The sequence below is a fragment of the Peromyscus maniculatus genome, chromosome 10 (assembly GCF_049852395.1).
Source record: "Peromyscus maniculatus bairdii isolate BWxNUB_F1_BW_parent chromosome 10, HU_Pman_BW_mat_3.1, whole genome shotgun sequence".
In the NCBI taxonomy this organism is placed as follows: domain Eukaryota; kingdom Metazoa; phylum Chordata; class Mammalia; order Rodentia; family Cricetidae; genus Peromyscus; species Peromyscus maniculatus.
In genome coordinates this window covers 1,448,832-1,466,148 of record NC_134861.1, presented here as the reverse complement: position 1 = coordinate 1,466,148, position 17,317 = coordinate 1,448,832, and the positions used below count along the sequence as shown (strand labels likewise).

At 47.6% G+C, this 17,317-nt stretch overlaps 1 protein-coding gene across 4 annotated transcripts in view; it reads right to left on the bottom strand.

Moving 5' to 3' along the window:
• Positions 1-16,658: 16,658 nt before the first annotated feature.
• The window catches only part of Stk32b (serine/threonine kinase 32B), a 244,385-nt gene continuing 243,726 nt past the window's right edge, over positions 16,659-17,317 (bottom strand). For all 4 annotated transcript variants that reach the window (XM_006985611.4, XM_076545682.1, XM_076545684.1 and 1 more), the window contains one exon: positions 16,659-17,182. In XM_006985611.4, the coding sequence (XP_006985673.1) occupies positions 17,044-17,182 (139 nt within the window). In that variant the 3' untranslated portion in view covers positions 16,659-17,043. The remainder of the gene's footprint in view (positions 17,183-17,317) is intronic.

The window sequence follows — 17,317 nt, the reverse complement described above, 5'->3', positions numbered from 1 at the left end:
TTGCCCTCTCTCTCTCTCTAACATCTTTACTTGCATTTCTGGCCACAGTGCTGACCTCACCGCCGGGCATGCCCATGCAATTCAGTGGCCTCTTTGTGGCTTCTTTAAACCCCGGCGATTTTAGACTGTCTCCCCCCCCCCCCCCACACACACACACCCAGCTGACATTTGAGTTCCCGTGTGAGAGAAACACGGGTTCCAAGTTCCAGAGGCACAGCATTTGCATGCCTGGTTTCCCATGACCAGCCATCATCTCTGCCGTTTGTGTTCCCTTGCTCTGGCCTTGCAGCCCAGACTCCCCTTTGGCTGAGCACAGGGCTGTGCTGTGTAGGGGAGAGCTGGACTCCAGCACTGCCCTCAGGCCACCTGAACAGACAGACCCCCTTTGCAGTCACTGTACCCTTAGCCCCAGGGCTCAGGCATGAGTTCCCCCAGGATACCTGGCAATCTCACACCTACACACACATCCACCCATCCCCACTGACTGGCCCAGGGTGGGCTTTGTATGTACCCCTTCTAGAACGTGCTCCAGTCTGTGTCTTGCCTGCTCCTCCCTCCTTCCCAGAACCTGGCCTTCTCTACTGTTTTTATTGAGAATGTATCTTTGCCAGCTATGTGCCTTCCTAGATGTTCAGAATCCTCCCAGCTCAGAAAGCAACTTAAATTCTCTAGAACTGGCCCCTTGTGAGAGGCCGTGGGCTTCAGAGTTGTTCCTTATATGAATGGAGAGATTATTTTTGGAGACAACATCTGAGATCTTCCTTTGATGCCCTGTGAGTCACAGAGACTGGAAGACCCCGTGTACTGGCTGCTGCTACTTGGGTGAATGAGTGGGTGGCAGGCAGGGGAGTAGTACGGGGAGACCCTGGTTGGCCCAGGATTTCACCAGCCTCAGCAAGGAGACCATGAGTACTTCTTATGATGTTTGGAGGAGCTCGGGGTGGTATCCACATGGGTGGATTTCTGGAAAATAATAATTTGCCTATAAATTTGTCCTCAACATAGTTTAGTGACATCGCAGACAGAACTCCAGCCCTTGGAGCCTCATTCCCATAATTCCAAGCTGGGACTTTGTCACAACTCAGGAGAACAAATACACAACTCTCATTGGAGATCACCTGGGGCCAATCTCTCACCCTGTCATGTGATGAGGATCCCAGCTCTAGGTGGAGAACCCAGTTCTCATCCTATGTGCTCACCTATGAACTCATAGTCTTTGTACAGTATTTAACCAGTGTGCCTCTGAAAGGACCGAAATCAGCACAGGACATACCAAGACCAAGTTCTCACTCAGTGCAAAGGAGGTTTATTTGCCCTGGAGAGACAAAGAGCAGGGACAATCATAGGAGATAGGGAAGGGGAAGGAAGCAAGCCAGGAAGAAGTTTCTCATGGCTTCTGTTTCAGGTTCCTGCCTACTTCCTTTGATGATGGACTGTGATGTGGAAATGTAAGCTCCCTATGGCTTGCTCAGCCTAACCTACCTAAGGATGACAGCATCCACGGTGAGCTAGCCCCTCCCACATCAATCATTAAGCAAGAAAATGCACCACAAGCTTGAGAACAAGCCAGTTTAGTGGTTGCATTTTCTCAATTGTGGTTCCCTCTTCCCAAATGGCGCTAGCATGTGTCAAGTAGACATAAAACTAGCTAGCACACCAGACTCCCAAGGGAATGGATTACTTTGTAAGGACGTGAGAGAAGAGTGAAGGGGGCTCTTTCCTCCACGTGAGTATTTCTGGGGTGTGTTCTAGGATGTGGCTCAGAGCTTGAAGGCTTTATCCATCGAGTTCCGTTTTACAGATTTCTTCGGTGGAGTAAAGCAGAGTTCAGTGTGCTGTCAATCAGTTCCTACCATTAACCCAAGATCTACCTGAGTCATTCACTCTGGGATCCCTTCAGACAGAGGATCTGAGCCACCGTCTGCCAAGAGAGAGACTTCCCAGGCCCTTCTGCAAAGGAGGGATCTGGTCAGACCTCACGGAGCATAGGCTGGCCAGAATTGGCAGACAGAGTGCTGGGACCCTCAGAAGGCACCCTTAATGCTCAGCAGAGAGCTGTGAGAAATCTCAAGGGAGAAATTACATGAGGACAAGAGAAGCATCCAGAGAGACTCTGGGGAGCCAGTTCAGTGCTTACACAGGCCTGGGGGACTGCTTCCCTCCAGACAGACGGTGGCTCAGTTGTAGGCTTGATCCATGGTCTCTCCTTCCTCATGGTCACTGTCCTTGCCTTGGGTTCAGCATCTTCATGTTGTACCACTTGTCTGTCCAGCTTAAGTGTCCTGGATGTGGGGAGGTGACCTCGTCCTTCCTACTGAATGTCGGAGACTTTTTCACTTGTGTTTCTCAGTTCACAACACTCAGACCTTTTCCTTTCTTCATGAATTGTGCAGCCATTTCTTCTCTCATTGCTCTCTAGAGTTTTGCTCTTCCCAGCATCTTGGAAAAACTCTACGGTGACTTCTGTATCTGGAACAATAGCTCTTCATGATTATGGGATCAAAATCCAGCATATTTCCCCAGGATAATCACTGTCTTTTTAATTCTTATGTTTTTTCATCCAAATGTTTTAATTTTAAGATAAAATGCTTTATCTTATTGTTTCTAAGTTATTAAGGGCATTTCTTTAAAACAAACAAAGGTCGTCACACTAGGTGGGAACCATTCAACACAGATGAGTGATAAGCATCCCTGGAGTGGGCACTGAAGTTCCCATGTGATAAGAAACTGACAAGAGCCGCATTTGCTTTGAGGATGATGCCTTAGACACGTGTTTGCAAGGCTCTCAGCTTGAAACACTGTGTTGCCTTCGTTATGCAAGTGAACCCGGGATGCTGGCCTCAGTCGCCGTCTCAAGCTCTGGTTGTACTAAAAGGCTCTGTGGGAATCAACTCCAAGTCCAGGAGCTTGCTGAGACCTGGGATATTGATTACTCCATGTGCTACTGAACATATTTAAAATACACAACATGGGCTTTGGGGGCACATAATGAAATGATTACTATAGTTGGTCAAATTAGCATGTGTGTGTTATGCATGCATTGTGTGTGCACGTGTGTGTGTAAATGTGTGTATATGCACATGTGTGTCTCCTCTTGCCAATCTCCCATTTACAATGTAATCTCATTAACCTACTCAGTGGGTGAGCCTCACAGGAACTACATCCTTTGGGAAAGCCCATAGAATCTTGCTCAGGCCCCAAAGTCCTTCAGACTTCCGTGGCTGACAAAGTATCATTTGAACACGGAAGCACCACAGAGTTAATTACCTTATGTGCAGCTTTGGAAGCTGGCTGTCCACCCCAGCACCGCCATGAGGTAAGGTTACATTTTGTTACATTAAAGATAAAGGTAGGAAGTTGGTATGGATATACAGACCACAACAGTGAAAGGCTTTTTAGAACTGTTCATTGGTTCCCCCAGTCCTATACCCACCATGGCATCATGCATTCTAGAGAAGTTCTGAATTACATAGTTCTGACCAATGTTTTCCATCCGAGGAGACAGGCTGGCATAATTCTTAGTTATCAGTCTCTCAACTTGCCATGCAAACATTTATTGAGCACCTGCTTTGTTTCCAGCCCCAGCTTGGTGTAGATGTTTAAGATGGGTTCTGCAGCACAGTGGGGTTGAGCAGAAGAGGACCCACCCATCTAGGGGGCTCTAAGTAGGTACTGAACATTAAGTCACTGCTAGTGCCGTTAGTAAGATTTTTTTTTTGTTAGTTCTTATTGTGAGAATTCCTTCTCTTGTCTATTTTCCTGTAAAGATGCTAGGGAATAGGGTGATTTGGCTTGCCCATTGGCAGGCACTGGACTCTCCTTTGCTGCTCTGGCTGCTTTGAGAAAAAGGATTTTTAGTTAAACCACCAGCCAGATGACCCTTATATCAGTAGCTGCCACCTTGAATATTGGACAGACACCTTGAGGAATCTACATAATAGACTTAGGGCACTTTCTCTGCAGCTATTTCCACCCAGGCCAGAGGGGGTGCACTTTCCCTGTGACCTAGCAGAGTGGTCACTATGATTGGTGCAAATACAAACCTTTATTTGCATAAAAAGTTGGCTGTTCAGGATGCAAATGCTCTTTCTCCAGCTGTACAGCAGGCTATTCAGCTCACTCAGCCACCCTCCTGCACTGCCTTCACTGGTGTTGCTATCCATGGCCCCATTTAAGACTTCTTCTGAGTGGTCTTTTATTGCCTATTTTTAGTAGAAGTGGTTGAGGTGGTCACATGAAGCAGAGAGGCTTCCGAGACAGCTGATCTATGGTGGACTAGCATGCTGAGCTACAGAAGCAATGGAACAGCTGGCTGCCTGTGTGGTCCAGGAGAGCAGCCAGTGGGTGGAGCCACAGAGAGGGTAGCCATTGGAGCCACACAGTCCTGGAAAGAGGCAGAGGTAAAGCTAAGCAATTAACAATGCTACAAAGGTGAGGAAGTGGCTGCTACAGTGATGGCTGCAAAAGAGGTGGGCCTGAAGACCAGAGGCCAGCAGTGGCGGCGGCGGTGGTGGTGGTGGTGGCGGCAGTGGTGGTGGTGGCGGTGGTGGAGGCAGCGGCAGTGGCAGCAGCATGGAGGGAACTGCCTCCCAAACTGTGACCACTGAAAAGCAGCTACAGCAGCCTAGCACTGCTGAACAGTCTGAAAGTGCAATGGGGGTAGGAAATGAGAGAGATAGTGATATTATGGGTCTGGGGTCACTCAGGGATTCACCATGACCATGAATCAATTTTAATAAGAACAGACTCGTTATTTAGATACTGGCATCCAACATGGGGCCAGGACTACATCTGAGAACACCCCCAAGATGCAGCCCCTAGCCATATCAGCCCAGGGCTTATAAAGACAAACCCCACAAGATTACATGTATTCTACCTACGTGTAGGCAGGGTCTTATTTTAACATATATGCCTTGCAGTTGTCCTAGTCATCTTTTTAAGCAGAGAAAGCAAGTTTGATTGCAAAACCAGAAAAAAGCAGTTAGTTTTGTGACCTACTATCTTGTTGGAACAGCAAATTTTACAACATCAGTCAATTTAAGAATAGTCTTCAACATCTGGGGGGGAAAGGAAAGTGGGTAGCTAGGGAGCCACCTGTACAAGCCAGGGGCTTACATGTTGGAGGCAGTTTTTGCGTTTTGGTCTCTCAAGCATAGCAACTCTAAACTTTAAATGTAATGTTAACCATCATGGTGAAGGTAGGGAGAAGATGAGATGGGGTCCTGGGCTGAGGTTGCAAGATGACAGAAGGGGGCAGAAGAGTTTTAGAAAGCTGCCATGTTTTCAGGGTCAATGGGCCCAGACACCACAGGCCCTGATGCCTTAATACTGGCCGTGCTCAGAAATGTCTATCTGGGAGGCAGACGGGAATTCTCTGGCCTCTGTGGTAGAACCACAAGTGGGGAGGGCATTTCTCCTTGCACAGATAGGAGTCACGGCAACCTTCAACTCAGTTTGCTTTGTGAGTCTATAACAAGAAAATGTGTCCGGATGGAAATGTTGACGGCCACATCACTAGTGACTACAGTTACAGTGCCAGTGGCATCACCTAAACAAACAGCTGCTGGGGATGCTGTGAATGTGTTGCTCTGGTTGACTGATAAATAAAACGCTGATTGGCCAGTAGCCAAGCAGGAAGTATAGTATAGGCAGGATAAGCAGAGAAGAGAATTCTGGGAAGAGGAAGGCTGAGCCAGGAGTTGCCAGCTGCCGCCACTGCCATGAGAAGTAAGATGTAAAGTACTGGTAAGCCACAAGCCATGTGGCAACTTATAGATTAATAGATATGGGCTAATTTAAGATATAAGAACGAGATAGCAAGAAGCCTGCCACAGCCATACAGTTTATAAGTAATATAAGTCTCTGTGTGTTTACTTGGGTCTGAGCGGCTGTGGGCCTGAGAAAACTCCAGATACAAACAGCGGTGACCACAGCCACAGAGCAATGGCTATGAGCAACGATTGAAAGTGTGGCAAGGACCACGAACACAGCAGCAGAAACCACATCAACAGTGACAGCGCCACACCAATAACAACAGAAAAAACAGCAGCATCAGCAGCTACAGTAGGGGTTGCAAAATCAGTAACAACAGCACCAGCAACAACAGTGCCCCCCACCGGCTCCCTCAGGAGTGATCCCTGAGCAGTGACCCCCCCACCCAGCAGCAGCAGAACCCACCACCAGCAGGAGATCTTCAGGAGCAGTCTCTATGGATGCCAGCCCTCCTCCACTGCCAGGGCGATCTCTACAGCAACGTCACTGAAAGGTTTTCTTTCGCTGGGCTCAAGTTTAAATGCTTGCCTTTCATTAATTATCTCAGCCAGCCTCTGCATTAGTTACTTGTTGCTCTGATAAAACTCTATGACCCAAAGCCACTTATAGAAGAATTGCTTTTGACTTATGGTTCCAGAAGGAGAGTCCATAATGGCAGGGGAAGCTCTGACACTCAAAGCTGGAGGAAGCCAAGAGATCACATCTTCATTCACAAACAGGAAGAGAATGTGAATTAGAAAGAAAGAGCTTGAACTCTTCAAGCCCATCCCCAGTGATGTACACCACCTCCCCAAACAGCACCACTTACTGGGAACAGAGTGTAATACCCAAATTCAAGGTCGACATTTCTCATTCAAACCACCACACCTCCCAAGACCTGTCTGGAGAAAAGGAGAGACTGATGAATTTATACCCGCAAGACATTGATAATTCAGTAAAGAAGAACTTGGAAAAGTTAGGCAGCTCTGGGTTGGTCCTAGTTAAGGTTTCTGTGATTAATAAAACACTGACCAGAAACAACTTGAGGAATAAAAGGCCTATTTGGCTTATGGGCTGTGGTTCGTCATGAAGAGAAATCAAGGCAGGAGTTCAAGGCAGCAACCTGCAGCAGAGAACATGGAGGAAGACTGCCTTAAGGTCATTGCTCAGATTTTTCTTATACAAGCCAGGAACAGCAGTCCAGGGCTGGTGCTGCCCACAGTGGGCTGGGCCCTCCCACATTAGTCAGTAATCAAGAAAGTGCCCCCACAGAACCTGCCTAAAGGCCATTCTGATGGAGGTTTTTTTCAGTTGAGGTCCTCAGATGACTCCAGCATGTGTCAAATCAACAAAATACCAAACAGCACAGGGTTCTAACCTGGGTGTTTTGATTATCTGAGTATCCTCAGGAAAGTCCTTTATTTTCCCTACATTTCAAGGTTGTTGTTTTTTTTTTGTTTTGTTTTGTTTTGTTTTTTTTTTGGTTTTTCGAGACAGGTTTCTCTGTGTAGTTTTGCGCCTTTCCTGGAACTCACTTTGTAGACCAGGCTGGCCTCGAACTCACAGAGATCTGCCTGCCTCTGCCTCCTGAGTACTGGGATTAAAGGTGTGTGCCACTGCCGCCCGGTATTTTAATCTTGCAATGACAAAGTAATATGAATTCTCTATCTGTCCCCAAGAACTCTATAAGGCAGTGAGGAGATATTCGTAGGCTCCGATGGGGACACTTGGATGGGAAAATGTCTTGTTAGATCAGACTCGGCACTACCTCAGGGTTAAGGTCTCTGTTTTGCCTCTCTCCTACCCCCCCCCATTCTCCTCTCTAATCCCGTGGTTGCTCTCAGGAGCCATCAGCAAAGCTTGGAAGTATAAGAAAGGGGCCTTTTATCCTGTAAGCTTGTCATCTCCAGCTTATTACTGATGTCAGGCTGTTTTCTCAGGGAAGATAAAAAAGAAAACAATAAGAGAAACCCTTCACAAGACAAGACTATCTAAAGCATTATTCCTCACTCGTGACCTAGTCTCAGGAGCCACTGTTTGATAGGAAGATGGAAGAATAGACTGTGGGCTCATTTGTAGTGTTTTCTACATTTGTTTGTAGAACAGCTGAGGCTCCAAGGGCAATCCCAGAGGTGGCTGTCCATCGGCCATTCCATGTTGACACTGGCAGCTCTGTATATGAAGATGGCATCTAGCCTTTGAGAAGTGGAGTACTGGACAACATTCCATGGCTGCCATTGTCTTCTATTCTGCTGCAAATGGCACAGTGGCACAGAGTGTGTAGGCTTGAAGGGGTTGACATTTACTTTGGTTCCTAGTTCTAGAGGCCTTAGGTCAAGGGCAAACAACTGAGGATGGCTTTCATGCTGCCAGAGTTCCCAAGTGGCACAAGGCATTGGCATGTAGCTACACACTTACTTAAGTAGCTAAGGCTTGGAACTTGCTATGTAGTCCAGGTTGGCCTCAGATTTGAGATCTTTCTGCCTCAGACTTCCAAGGACTGGTCTCCCCTCCCCTTCCTTCTTAATTTCTATAGGTCTTTAGGCTGTGTGTGTGTCTGTGCATTGTGTGTTCATGGTGCCTGCTGCAGCCAGAAGAGGACATCAGATACCCTGGAACTGGAATTACAGGTGGTTGTGAACCACCATGTGAGTACTGGGAATCGAACCCAGACCTTCTGTAAGAACAGCCAGTGCTCTTAACCAGTAAGCCATCTCTTCATTCTCCCTTTCTCTTCTTGAAAAGCTACCAATACTCAGTCACAGGACCCACCCCATTGACTGTATCTAATCCTGATCACCACCCAGAGGCCCCACCTAAACACCACAGGACTAAGTTTCCTCCCTCTTCATACCTCACAATGGGATTCAAATTTGAAAACACACAGCAGATATAAACCACAATGATGAGGGAGATGTAGAGCTTCACAAAAGCAGACCATTTCAACTGCATTTGTCTGTGACAATAGGTAGCTCTGCCCTCCCTCTGCACAGACACCTGGTAGGCATTAGATTGAAAAACATGAACATGATCTATTCTCCATGAGCTTTATGAATTTAAGACTTTCTGGGTTGTTTCCTGATCTTCTTTTATTATCATTACCCATCAGGCCTTTCCACATTAGTCACATGTTCCTAGAAGCAGAGGTTCTGTGCAAACAGTAGATTTGAGAAGTTTTCCCAGAAAGAGCCAGCAGGGAGTGTGTGAGCATGTGGGGAAAGATGCTGAGCAAGTGTGTGAGTGCAGGTGCTGTCCAGTGTCCTTGAGCAGGTGCGTGACCTCAGGTGCTGTCCAGTGTCCTTGAGCAGGTGCGTGACAGCAGGTGCTGTCCAGTGTCCTTGAGCAGGTTCGTGACCTCAGGTGCTGTCCAGTGTCCTTGAGCAGGTGCATGACCTCAGGTGCTGTCCAGTGTCCTTGAGCAGGTGTGTGACCTCAGGTGCTGTCCAGTGTCCTTGAGCAGGTGCGTGACCTCAGGTCCTGTCCCGTGTCCTTGAGCAGGTGCGTGACCTCAGGTCCTGTCCAGTCTCCTCTGGTCTTGAGGCTTGTATAAGGCAGGGGTGACATCTGCAACTTTATGTCACCCAAAGAAAAGGTGTTGCGCCCTTCTACTCCCATACTGTTCAGATTTTGGCCATCAGTGTGCATGCAGGCAGTAGCTGAGGCAGGAGGCTGCCACACCAGACCACTATCATGGGAATAATTCATCATTATGAAGGCCCCACATGAACATGGTCAAAACTAAGCAGCAGTACTAGGTGTGACCTAATGCCTGGGGAAAGTACTTTAAGGGAAGGAGGATTTGCCTTGGCTCACAGTTTTAGGGGCCAGTCTATCATGGCAAGGTAGGCGTGGTAGCTGGTATGTACAGAGACTGGTCACATTGTACCCACAGTCAGGAAACAGAGATGAATGATGGCACTCAGCTTGCTTTCTTGTTTTTTCTATTTTTGTTTTTTGTTTTTGTTTTTTTGAGACAGGGCTTCTCTGTGTAGCCCTGACTGTCCTGGAACTTGCTCTGTAGACCAGGCTGGCCTTGAACTCACAGAGATCCATCTGTTTCTGCCTCTCAAGTATTGGCATCTTGCTTTTCCCTTTTTATTAAGTCCACAACCCTAGCCCAAGGGGCGGTGCTGCCCACATTCAGCACATGGTGTTCATTCTCAGTTAAACCAATCTGGAAACTGCTTCACAGACATGCCCGAGGTGTGTGTGGGGGTGTCTCCTAGGTGACTCTAAAGCCAGTCAAGCTGACAATGACTCTGAACCATCAAAGCAGTCCTGAAGGGATGAAATAAGACCAAGGGGCAAGTTCCTTTAGTGCCACCCCCTCCAGGTGTGCTTTTCCAGTTCTGTACATGTACCTAACTTTGGTATCATTTACTGTTTTCTTCTTGTTGAAGAACAGTGGGCGCAGCCTGCTTGCCCTATGGATCTGTCATCCCCTTCCCCTCTCATGGTTCCTTAGTCCTCTTGACTTGGTGTCAACTGCTCATTGACAGGAGGAAGGCTGACTATAAATAGAAAGCAATTTAAGTTTCAAGCCCCTGGGTTTCTCAGGCTTCTTCCAAGGCCCTTGGACCTAATCTTGAACTTGCCATGTCTACTCAGTTCTCTAACGAGGGTTCCCTATTGTATTAATTCCGGTGCATCCACATTTAGATCTGACCTCAAGAATGTCACTGTGTTGATGCCACTGTCCCCATAGATGAATGGCCATGGCAAGAGGCGGGAATGAACTTTGCATCTTCCCTTGAGGTGGCTCCCAGCATCCCTAGGTGGGAATAGAGTTGCCTGGCACTTTGCCAGCAACCTCTTTTTGTTTAATCCTTATAAGCTGTACTCCTCTTGCTCATGAAACAGGAGGAGAACTTCTGTGCTTGGTATGTGGTTTGGTTCTGAAAGTTTGAAGCCAGTGAAAGTTTTAGTGGCACTGTTTCTGTGAATATAATCGTCCACTGAACTAGTGAACTGCTTTGGGATACCCAGGGAGAAACAGCTGTGGCTGTGGACTGAGACAGGATCCAGGCTTGCCTGGGGCAGGTTCTCCCTGTCAGCCGCTGTAAGACCTTCAAAAGGCGTTCTTCTGGGCTTCCATTTCCTGGTCAGACTTTGCTCAGTCCCTTTTCCAGTGAGTCTTTGTGGTTTCTTTTCCTTATTCCTTCAGGTCTTTTGTGGGTTTTTTTTTTTTTTAATTTGGACAATAATTTTTTAATTTCCGGAAGTCTTTCCTACTCTCTCACTGTTTTAGGGCGGCTTGTTTTGTTGCTTTATGGCTGTCATATCTTCTCCAGCAAGCCAGAGGAAATGGCTTCAATCTTTCAGAGTTCTGTGCTCTTCTTTGAATTGCCGATGTCTCTGGGGAGCTCTGTCTGGCACCCCTGCTTGTGGCTATCGATTTCCCTCTGGTGTGTATTGGTACACACCTGTTCTTCAGCTTTATGGGCCATGCTGAGGAGCACTGAGGTGGGGGGGGTGTCTCTCATTTGCTGTCTGAGTGTGTTTGGTCTCTGGGCTTCCCCCTCGAAGGGAAGACTGACTGAGGGTTTTGTGTCATGGAATAGCATCTCTCAGGCTGTGACAAAGTGATGCTCTTCATTAGGAACTTGGTCTCAGCTCCCACACCACTTGGTTTGCCTTACAGAGTAGAACTCTAATTTTGGTTTTGAAAAACAAACAAACAAACAAACAAAAAAACCCACAAAAAAACCAAAAAACGATGCAACAAGGGATGAGGGTAGAAGGTATGGAGGTGAGTGGATGGAAGCCCCTGTCGTCTGTGGGCAGATTTTCAAAGGCTTTCATATTGAGATGGTTTTAGATTTAGCAAAGGGCTTCGGAGACTGCATTAAAATTCCCTGATGCCATTCATTCACCTCCCCCCAGGGTGAGTTTCTTACATAACCGTGGCATACGTGTCCAATGGAGAAACTCACATTAGCGAGTCCCTGTTCACTGAACTAGGAGTGTGTTCATCTGGTGACTGTTCTTTGTTCTCCGGTGCCACCAGCTGTCTCTTTCCTTAGCAGTCACTTCCCCCAGATCTCCGACAATTCATAACCAGTTCCCGTTTCCTCTCCTTTAATGACCTTGATCCTTTGGGTGAATTAAGGTCAAGTATTTTATGGAATTTTATGGTTGAAATGTTTTCATGGTCCTTCCCTCCCTCCCTCCCTCCCTCCCTCCCTCCCTCCCTCCCTCCCTCCCTCCCTCCTTCCCTCCCTTCCTCTCTCCCTCCCTCCCTTCCTCCTGACACGGTCTAACTATGTAGACCAGGCTGGCCTGGAACTCATAGAGATTCACTTGCCTCTGCCTCCTGAGTGTTGGAATTGCATGCCAGATGTGTGTTTGTTTTTAATGGAGGTTAGTCATTAACACAACAAGAGAGTTTTCCCATGCCAGGCCTATCTGTCCCTCATACTCACCCATCACTCCATAATGAGGTAAGGGTTTCTCTTCTAAAGGGTCAGGACTTGGGCCATCAATGGAGCCACTGTTCCCAGCAGCTGGGCTTCTAGGCTCTTACTCAGAGTTTGCTGGTGCCAAAGTTACGTTCCAGGAAGGACGGAGACCTTGCTAAAGCTTGGGTTCTGTTCTTCCCATTTCTGCTTGACACTTTGAGCAGGTTTCCAGTTGCTTAATAATGATATAGGCATCTGGATGTGCATTTTGCTACTGGTTCCCACACTTCCTTGAGAATCTGGTGTGCTGGCTTGGGGACAGATGGGAAGAGCTGAGTGGGAAGATGAGACTTTGGTTTTGCTTGATCCTTTTCAGAAGTCTGTGTGAGACCTCCCCAACTCTACCCTTAATTACTAAGTGCTAGCTCAGGATACGACATGTGTGTTCAGGCTGCTGTAGCATGATGCCCATAGACTGGTGGATTATGAAGAAGAGAAGGTTGTCTGGCATGGCCCTGAGAACTGGGGAGTCCAAGACGAAGGCTGAGTCAGCGTGTGGTGAAGCCCCACTTCCTGCTTCACATGGGGCCTGCTCCTCATGCCCTCACTGGGTGGAAGGGACAAGCCTCCTCCGGCCTTTTTAAAATGGACACTAGTCCTCTTCTCGAGGTACCCTCATGACTTACCCACCTCCTGTCCTGTCAGACTTTTCCAGGGGGATTCTTTTTCTTTCATAGGGAGATGGCATCTGAATTTGTAATTTGATGGCCCCAGGGTGCTGTGGATATCGCTCTATATAAATAAAATACTGATGGCCAGTGACCAGACAGGAAATATAGGCGAGACAAGGAGAGAGGAAAATTGGGAAAACAGGAAGAAGGAGGGAGAGACACTGCAGCCACCACCAGGACAAGCAGCATGTAAAGATGCCGGTAAGCCACCAGCCATGTGACAAGGTACAGATTTATAGAAATGGGTTAATTTAAGATATAAGAACAGTTAGTAAGAAGCTTGCCACAGCCATACAGTTTATAAGTAATATAAATGTCTGAGTGATTATTTTATACGTGGATTGTGGGACTGCGGGGCTTGGTGGAACCTGGAGAGAAGCTCTCCAGCAACACCGGGGTATTTTCTAGACTGAGTGTGGCAAAAGTTTTCTATGCAGGTCAACTGGGAAATGTCTCAGCTTTCTGGGCCACAGGCCTCTGTTGAAAGGACTTGGGGTTGACACTGTAGGGAGACTGAAGCCTTAGGTTATACAAACACCAGCAGGGTGGCCTGTCAGGATGAGAGCAGAGGCTCTAGGTCCTTGTCATTGCAGTGTGGTTCCTCTCTAGTGTGATCTGCATGTTCTGGATGCTTGTTAGCAGTGTGGTCTCAGGTCTTCAAGATTTGTGGACCTGGGACTTTGGGGTTTAAAGATCATCTCTGAGAAACCCACAATGTCAAATGGTGTCACACTCACTATCTAGAATGATGGTTCCCACATCCACTCAACTGGGTGGGTGAGGAGTCCACAGGCGCCATAAGTATAAGGAAGTGAACAACACACAGTTCCAGAAAGTCCCTGAAGCTTACAAGATTCAGGAGCCCCTTCCTTTTCCAGGGTTAAAAAGCCGAGACTGCTAAAGAGAGGAGATTCTCCCATCTGTTGAGCAGACTGCAGCTGTGCAGAATGCTCCCAAACCATGCAATTCATGAGTCATCACTCACTCTGTCTTGGGCTTTTGAGTCCCATAAGTAACCCTGATACATTCACTGGTTCACCAAGTTGGACTTCAGTGGAATCATTATTTCAGTCTGTGGTCAGTGCCCCTGTCTGGGGTGAGTAGATGTTTCTCTGTGCTATCCAAGGCAGGTCTCACACAAAAGGAGGAATCATGTGTTTAATCTGATTGCTCTTCTGCCAAAGCTGGGCTGAGGTCATGCACGCTGGGAATGGAGGTTGGATGAGAGAGAAGTGAAAACTCATTTGTGATTTGGGCCTCATGAAGAGGCTTCTCTGAAGAGGGCCAGCCCCTGATGGCATTAAAGAGAGAAAGGCCCTGGGAAGTGCAGGGGAGGTAGGGAGGGGTGGGGTGGTCTTGCTCAAGGCAAGTGCTGCACAGACAGTTTGTGTTGGGTTTCCCTATCTTATTCACTCGGAAAACTGTTGCTTTCCCCTTTACCAAGTATGTGCTGAGAAAACTATGAGAAATTTTCATGGAAGTCCACAGAGAAGAGCTATGCCTGGCATGGATTAGTGTTGTCATGGGTCCCAGGAGACTAGACAGAGGTGGCACTGACCTCTGAGAAATTGTTGTGATGACCTACACAGATGAAAGCCGAAAGTCATCCCAGTGCAGCGGATGGTCAGAAGGTAGTGAGAAGTCAGGATGCCCATGAACATGGAAGACACTGCCTCCTACGCCCCATGTATATGAGGTCCAGGTGGCAATTCGAGGACAATAGAAAGCATGTTTTGTCTATGTGCACTATTTTCTGGATTTCTACCCTTGAAGACAGATTCTTTATACACATATGGTAATAACATGAATTATAGTCAAGTGAGGAGATGCTCGGAGAGCCAAGCTCAGTTTGATCTGTGGGAAAAGTCAGTGTGTCATTGACATGACACTCCACCTGCTGTAGCTTGGATCTTATGTCTCAACAGTCTTGGTTTAAAAGGCTTGGGCCCTAGAATGGTGATATTTGGAGGAAATGAGACATTTAAGAGGTAGGGTCTTGAGGGAGGACTTTAGGTCACTGGGGCATGCCCTTGTGAAACATAGTGGAACACTGAGTACTCATTACTCTTTCTGATCCCTGTCTCCCTACGTAAGTCAGTCCACCACACACTCCCGTCATGTGCTGCCTCCCTACAGGCCTTAAAGAAAGAAGCCAAGAGAAACCTTTTCTCTTTCTAACTTAGTTATCTCGGGTGTTTTGCTCTAGTGATGGAAAGCTGACTAGCTCACCCCTCCACTCCATCTCTGCTTCTAATTGCATTTGAACCCCTCATCAATAAAAAGGTCCATCCCACCCATCCCAGAATTAAGAGCAGTTATACAAGGAATGTCTGAGTAGTCATTTATTCCAAACAAAGTACATGGACTTAAACAGAGCCAAGAATTCAGGGTTCCCCACCCTGCAACATCCACCCCTGCCTCTCATTCATGAGCTCATCCCAAGAAGAAATTGTAATACTTCCAGGTCACAGTGTAGAGAAGAGCAGCTGAGAGATCCTGGAGGTCAAGAGGGGCAGACAGGGCCTGGAAACAGGGAGTGGGCAGGAGATGGACAAGGGGGCGGGGAGGGACTCTGTTAAGGGAGCGGGGAACAATGCTGTTATTTGGAGAAAAGTGTAAAATCTTACCATACATTAAAATGTCTCTCACTGACAGACTCAAATCACAGTGGAAAAGTAGAAAACAGAAAAGGATGCAAAAGTGACAACAGTTGATCTCAGCAGGGACGTCCAGACCTCAGAGGCTCCAGGTGGGAAAAGAAAACAAACTGTAAACTTGGAGGATCCTTGGTCCACAGAAAACAGACCTACCATGACGGCAAAACAAGAAAGCGCCTCTTGCAGAGGAGGAGGGGGCTGGCGATTGTGATGTCGGTGATGATGAGGAAGATGAGGAGGAGGAGGATCAAGGAGAAGATGATAATGAGAAGATGAGGAGGAGGAGGATCAAGGAGAAGATGATGATGATAAGATGAGGAGGAGGATGAGAGTGAAGACAAATGGTTGTTGACTGTCAGTCATCACTGTGTGACACATGGGATCTTATCAAGTCCTGTAACAACTCTGAAAGGTCAACCTTCTCCTTCTGTTTGAAAGTGAGCCAACTGACTCTTGAGCAGTCACGTGACTTGCAGAGGTCTTCCAGTCTTGGCAGCAGCTGCCAACTGGCTGAAAGCCCCAGCTTTCTCTGCTTCAGCATCCCCAGCTCCAGTGTCAACTGATCCCTGGCCTCATCATAAAATACTTTGCTTCTTGAGTGACCCTGCTTTCCTCTACAGTTGACTAAGCAGAGGCTTCACGGAGCCATCTCCCCAGCCAGGTGGCTTGTGCATGACAGACTGACTGGCCTGTTTTATACCCTTCTTGGGAAGGAAACCCTGGAAGGATGGTGGGGACTGAAGTTCTTCTGCAGGATGAGTCTTCTCTGGGATCCCATGAAATTCTGTGGGAGGAAGAAATGACCAGAGATGCACCTGAGTGCCATCCAGTACAGGGATGTGCAGGTATGGCAAGAGTTGGTGATTGCTAAAATCCAAAGGTTGGGGTGGCCTTCTAGGAGTCAGGAAGAAGTGCGTCTGCAGCATGGAGCCCCTGGGCTTGGTCTGTATGCTGCACCATTTCAGAAGACCAGAAAGTCTGTGGCTGACTCTTCCTGATTGCTTTGGAACCTGGAAGTTCCGTAGGAGGGGCAAACATGCCAGCTATTTATTTTGTTGAAAGTACACTCTAACAGCTAGGATGGGCCAAATTGTGAAGTTCTCATGGTTTAAATTATTTGGGGGGGGTAGGAGAACAGACACTGCAAATGTTGAGATATTTTACATGTAAAAACACTTTTATCAATGCCCAAGAGTTTGGATATGTGCAGTCCAAACGGATTCTCACAACACTGTGACTGGAGACAGAGCAGAGTGCTGTTTAACCCCTTCCACAGATGCAGAAAACCCGAGGCACAGAGAAGGTGTGACTTGTTCAAGGTCACACAGAGAAGCGGTGGGAAGCAGGGACCAGAGTCCAGGCTCCCCAGATCTGATTACAGAGCTCTTTTTTTTTTTTTTTTTTTTTTTTGCATCTGATGTTTTAGGGCTGAGATGGGGACCATCAGGGCACAGAGGAGGGATTCTGGGTGTCAGGGCAGAGAGGGTGCCATCTGGGATGGAGAGCTTAGCTGCTGCAGCCTCGGGTGCACGTATGGGTCAGGATATTGTTGTTTCGACCATCCTGTAGCTTGCTTGAGACCTGGCTTCCTACTCGGCCTTCCAGGTCTGAGAGCTGGCCATCATGCCCCTGCTGCCTCCTGAGCCTGCAACAAGTACAGCAGAGGTCTGGTTAGTGATGGCAGGCTGGGTGCAGCCATACACTTGTGAGGGACTCCTGATAGACAGCTAGAATCTGCCCCGTCCTCCATAATTCTGTGGAAGTCCCCAGTGCTCCACTT